The sequence below is a fragment of the Haplochromis burtoni genome, unplaced genomic scaffold (genome assembly GCF_018398535.1).
Source record: "Haplochromis burtoni strain Fernald_Lab_line unplaced genomic scaffold, NCSU_Asbu1 Contig_267, whole genome shotgun sequence".
NCBI classification, from domain to species: domain Eukaryota; kingdom Metazoa; phylum Chordata; class Actinopteri; order Cichliformes; family Cichlidae; genus Haplochromis; species Haplochromis burtoni.
In genome coordinates, this window is record NW_024582628.1 from 419,413 (window position 1) to 425,412 (window position 6,000).

The following is a 6,000-nucleotide window of genomic DNA, read 5'->3' on the forward strand; positions in this document are numbered from 1 at the left end:
ATCGGAAGGTCAGGGGCTCGATTCCCCTGAACAGCTACCCTGAGGCACCCCTGAGCAAGGTACCGTCCCTACACACTGCTCCCCGGGCACCCAATGGCTGCCCACTGCTTCACTCAGTGAATGGGTTAAATGCAGAGAGGAATTTCCCCACGGGGATCAATAAAGTACACCTTCTTTCTTTCAATCAGACACTTTGCTGCCTTATGTTAGGACTGTGGGTAGAGTCATTCTTTTCTGTGACACTGTGAGTGAAACACGTGTTTGTTAAAGTAAGGTTGACATCACACAGACTTATGGTTTCTACAGGAGCTCATACCATCGTTTCACAGTGTCACAGCTACTTTTAGTGGTTACAACTTTATGGTTCATGATCAGAATCCCTTTGAAGAATATGAATGAGCCCTGTAGCTGAGCGATTAGCCTTCTACACTTCTACTATCTCATTAAATGCCACATATCATTTTTTTCGAGTACTCGTGCCTGTATCTCACTAACGTCGGTTGTATCAGATTGTAGGAACAAGTGACCGCTTTGTTCGTTAGTTTGAGGACTTGGGAATCAAAAGTCAAAGACCCATGCTTTATTGCGTCCACTGCATGCAACTGCTTGTCTCTTTGCTCTGTCACATCTCAGCTATGTGTGCGCTCGTTGCTTTGAGTCTTTCAGATTGAGTTATCTGGGTTATTTTAAGATTACTGGAATTATTCCCCCATCTTTGCTCTTTCCTGCCTCTTTCCTTTGTCGAGAGTTGGATGGTACTTACCATCTGAAATTCACAAATTAACATGATGCATCTTGTTTAATCCCTATAAAAACCTGAAAGGAATGACATAATCAAGCCGCGGCACTTCAAATAACTTCTTCGCTCTCGGTGACCTCCTGTAGTCTCGCTGTCACTGTGATGGCTTTGGGTAGCAATTAGTATTTCCCAAAAATATTTAGCTTTTTTTTTAAAGCAGGGAAAATGTGATGTAGAAATTATTCATGACCTTTAAGTCAAATTTCATTAAATGAAGCCATGTCAAAATTAATAAATAAATAAATCTTCAGCGATTATTTAAGACTTCCCCTTCCATACACTGCTATCGCCTACATGTCCAGATAACAGGCAGCTATTTATATCTTTAAAGGGCACATTAAACATGTGAGTTCTGCCTGTTCTTTATTGCTGGAGCAACACAACTCAATACTAATTCCTGTGTGACACTGAGCGCTCTAACAAAACCTTGCTAAAAGGTCATGTTTGCTTTGCAAAAATAAACTTAATTACACAAATAATCTGAGATCCCCAATGAGGTTTAGCCAATCTATATGTCAATGCGGCAGCCAGATAAGAGGCGGGAGGTGGTAAATAAGGCATAAACGCAGCTTGTAACTTTGTCCCCTCCCGCCATACGATACTATGCCCCTTCCAGTAATTACCGAACCACTCCCGCATCCCCCGTTTGAAATTTGATCATTGTCTGTCGGTGATAACACACTGTGCCAGACGGTTTATGCAGTGTGGCCTTGGCTCCACCACACTTCATTAGGGAGAGGGAGTGCAGAGAAAAAGGCACTGCGGAGGGATGGAATAGCCACTGCGACCTGCCCGCTCTCCGCTCTGCTGTAGAGCCTACAGAGGCTTGCTGAAGCCTGTTGGGGCAGCAGAGAGCCTTCACCTCATGTTCGGTTGAGCACGAGGGGAGCCGCAGGGGAAGAAAGAGAGAATTTGGAGATAGTGATCTGGGGGTGCATTCACAGCTGTAGTTTGTTTTGAGAAGCAAGGAGGAGGATAAGAGCCTCTATCCCTGCTTTATACGAGCAAACATGCATTCAGGCGAGCGAAGGGATGAAAAAAAAGGAAGGAGGAGAGGCTGACACAGATGATAATAGATGCTTTTGTTTGGTAAATGCAAATAAACCGGGGGCTTAATGTGGGTTAATGATGTCTATCTAGCCATCTTTCATCCTTGGGGGAAATAATTATTTAATTTCCTGCTGAATTTATTAATCTGCTCACTTACAAAGAAATGTAGGGCCTCTAATTTTGATGGAGGTTTCAGCAGAATATCAGTCAAAACTCCAGAAAGTCCTACATTGATTTGTATGTCATTTGAACCCTGTGTAAAACATGACCACTTGGTGGGTAGGTGCTTCTTTTATTTGGTTTGCTCACATCTCTTTGAACCACTCCTCTTTACAGAAACTCTCTAAATCCTTTTGATTTCTAGGCTGAAACTTGGCAGCTTCAGCTCCCTCCACAGATTTTCTGCAGGACTGAGGTCTGGTCGATCTTCCCCTCATTGCAGTGGAATCGTTACTTGGTCCTTAGCAGGAACACCACAGCATAATGTTGCCACCTCCTTGTTTCACCGTGGGGATGGTGTTGCTTGGGTCATACTCATGATTTTGAAAGAGCTGGATTTTGGTTTCGTTTGGTCACAGCACCTTCTCCCAAGCTTTCTCTGAATCATTTAGATGTAAACTTTATCTCTGTATAGCTATAAATAGTGTTTCTGGTTTCACCTCAAATTGCTTCAAACTGCAGCTATCATAAATGAGTTATTTGTGGTAACACTCCTCTCCTCTCGCCTCTTTATCAAGGATGAGTGAGCCATACCCGCAGATTGGAAGCAAAGGAGCTCTACTTCTAATGGTGCTTGTCATGAGCGTCTGGGAGATGTCTGTACCAGCAGAAGCAACAACAGGTGAGGAAACAAAAGCAGCTTTTACTTTGCTTCTTAAGTTTTCAGTGGTGGGCTGTAGTGCTGAACTGCTTCTGGGTATCACTGGTCTGGACTTTGAAAACAATTATGACCCAGTCAGTAATATATTCTTTTTTAAAGAATATATTCATAAAAATCATATATTTTTACTGTTTCTTTCCTTCATAGTATTAAAGACTAAGGCTGCTCATTGACTGTCTGATTTAGTGCCACAGTGCAAACCAGCAAGCAAAAAGTATTTTCACCAACAATTTGAGATGAATGCAGAATAATCTGTTTAGAATAACACCAGCTGTGTAACATTGCTTTCTTATCATTGTCCCTCACTCAAAAAGCTAAACTCTATAAATATGGAAATATGTTGGACATGAGATTTCTATCACTTCACTGAAATCATTCTCAGTTTGTGTTTGTGACCTGGAGGCGTTAACTTTCTATGAACTGTATGAATTTTTAGGCTGATTAGACAGCGAGACCTTCCCTCTGTATATGAACACCAGTGGCAGAAGTAGAAGATTCTGCTCATGAAGAAAGACTCATTTTGGACTGGAGTGGGAGCAAGCAATTGTAATATATATATATTAAAAAACAAAAAAGCTAACTAATAAACTGAATTTGAGTAGCTTCCATGTTTAGCTCAGTGATTTACAAAATTATGATGTATGTGGCAGCACAACCAACAGGACCAGGGAGAGAGAGAGCAAGCAAACGCTCTGGTGTGGTGTTTATTTTCAATATAAATCTGGTCTGCTCCACCATGTAGCAATGCTGCTATTACTGTGGTGCAAGCCAGACCAGGAGTGTCCGCTGCAGCAGCAGCACGAATAACTGGACTGACCATTAGTAACTGATGCAGTTATGCATCTTAATAACATCTAAGCAAATTGTTAAGTTTGGGTTTTTTGACAGTAAGTCTTGAATAGTGGCAACACTGTGCTTTAAATTGCTTTCATCAGTGCTGTATGTCCTGAAGCAACAGGGCCAGTGGATTCTCTACCTCGGCTCTCAAACACTGATGTTCTGTAGGTTGTGTCGGCATTTTAAGCTGTCCTTTATGTTGATGCTTTTATCCTCTGGTTGTAAAAATGGAGGTGTATGAAGAGATAACAGGGCAAAGGCCGTGTCAGGAAACATGTTGATTACCAGTCGAGTAAGTCAAAAGATTATCAGCAAGGAGTCTGGTTTGTGTCCCAGTTGCTAACTTTGTGTTTTTGCTCAGTGATCTGTTTTGCTTACGTCACTGGATTCGCTGCTCAGGTTCAAGCTCTGAAACTATTTGGTTGGGTTTAGAAACAGATTGCCACAGCATGTTTGGGTTAAAACATGCTGCTATACCACACTGGAAAAATGGCAGTGGGTTTATACCAATAATGCCAAGGGACTCACTGCAAGTGCTTATATATCAGCGAGCTATGAGTGACCCATCTCACTATTGCTATAACCTGTACAAAGAACACAATGTGTGCATCAGTGAGACAGCGGTAGCTCAGACAAAACAGCAGCATTCGACTGGAGAAGCAGTCCAAGACGTGACCGTTTACATTCAGGTCTTACTTAATGCTCCAAAATGCAACCTTTTGATCTTCACACCTGCTCGAGTCCCGGTGTCCTTGGAGGTTCAAGGCACAAAGTTTTTTGTTCTTACAGCTTACAGCTCTAATACAAGTAACGTGTTACTGTAATCCGATTACTTTTGTCAAGTAACGGGTAAAGTAAGGGATTACTTACTCAAGGTAATTAGATTACTGTTACTTTCCCGTAAGCACGCTGCGTTACTAAACGGTGATTTTGTTTGTGAGAGTGTCTCATGAGTCATGACTGTGACGTAAGCACGTGCGACGTCTGTGGTAACAGACGTGTGCAGATATGGAGTGTGGGAGAGAGTACAACCGTGAAGCGTTTAAAGCTTGGAAATACTCACATTACTTTGATTCTGTAAAAGTGACAAAAACATTAGCGTCCGCTGTGCACTCTGTGTGGGAGGAAAACTTCTCTCTAAAGTGAAAAATTAGACTTCAAATCTGAGCGAGCAGCGAGCACGCTGCCACGGGAATGTGACATTCACAGAGAAACCCCCGGATCCCCCCACTGACATGACCGCTGTGGGCAAACCTCCACCCGCCCCACTCCTGCTAAACAGGTGACAACAGATTTAAGAGCGACAGGACTCAGAGCTGCTGAATCTTTGATTTATTTTATTTTCTGCTGTGTTTTACGTGCATCTGTTTGAAAGAGTGTGAACACAAAAAATATATTTTTTAAATATGCTAGAATATGCAGAAAATTGGTTTAAATGTTCAACAATTTCTTTAAGTCAAAGACTGTTGCATATGATTTAATTTTTGCATAAAGTTAAAAGATTAAAAATAATGAAACAAGTTTTAAAAACAGACTTTTTCCATTTGATTCAGTTTTATGATGGATTATGCAGAAAAAATAGAATTGGGCTGAAAGGTCTATTTCTTTATTATGTATCCAGGTTGTGTATCATGTTTTAAAAAGTAACGAAGTAACTAATTACTTTTGAAAATAACTAATCAGTAAAGTAACAGGATTACTTTTTTGGAGAAGTAATCAGTAACCAGCGGCGGAGCGTGGGGGTGGCTTACTGGGCTTAAGCCCGGGTTGTTTTGTCAGAAGCCCGGGGTCTTTTGGAGTGTAATTTTTTCATAGTTAGATGCCTGGCTGACAACTGTATGAAACAAAAAGTACACACAATATTCGAAGCACATACTGCACACTGTGGGAATTTACAACTGTGCGTGAATCCCCCCTGATATTGGTATGATCCGAGCTCAGGCACTAAGCGACTGAGCGAGGGGGCGGGGCAGCTGCCTCCTGTGAGTGCGCTGTTGGAGAAACGGAGCCAGCCATACTAAGGAGAGCTTAAGTTTGAGCAGGGCCCTATTTCAGGAAGCCGGTTTAGAAAACTCAGAGTGAAAAACGATACTCAGGGTTGAGTAACCCCGAACTGTCCAACTCGGAATATTCGGTTCCAGAAAGGCTGATAACAATTAGTTCAGTCAACGCGGAGTTGCTTTAACCCCAAGTTAAGCGCGCGCACGAGGATACATAAAGCCCTGATTAGTGGAGCACAGATTAAGCGAGTCACCATGGAGACGGAGGGAAAGAAGGCGCGGTCAATGTATTTTGCGGAAAAAAAGTAACGCAGCCTCAGCTGCAAAAGAAAGGGAGCATGCATGGCAAAACAAAGCCGACAGAGTCAACGCGTGAGTGTTAATTTAAACATTGATCTAGGGATTTCCACCCATTTAACACGTTATTTTATTAT

General features: G+C 42.1%; 1 protein-coding gene across 2 annotated transcripts in view; it reads left to right on the top strand.

Annotated features, from left to right (window-relative positions):
* Positions 1-6,000, top strand: part of tafa2 (TAFA chemokine like family member 2) — a 97,628-nt gene that overhangs the window by 51,981 nt on the left and 39,647 nt on the right. For both annotated transcript variants that reach the window (XM_042227549.1, XM_005939238.3), the window contains exon 2: positions 2,587-2,690. In XM_042227549.1, coding sequence (XP_042083483.1) covers positions 2,588-2,690 — 103 coding nt within the window. In that variant the 5' untranslated portion in view covers position 2,587. The remainder of the gene's footprint in view (positions 1-2,586; positions 2,691-6,000) is intronic.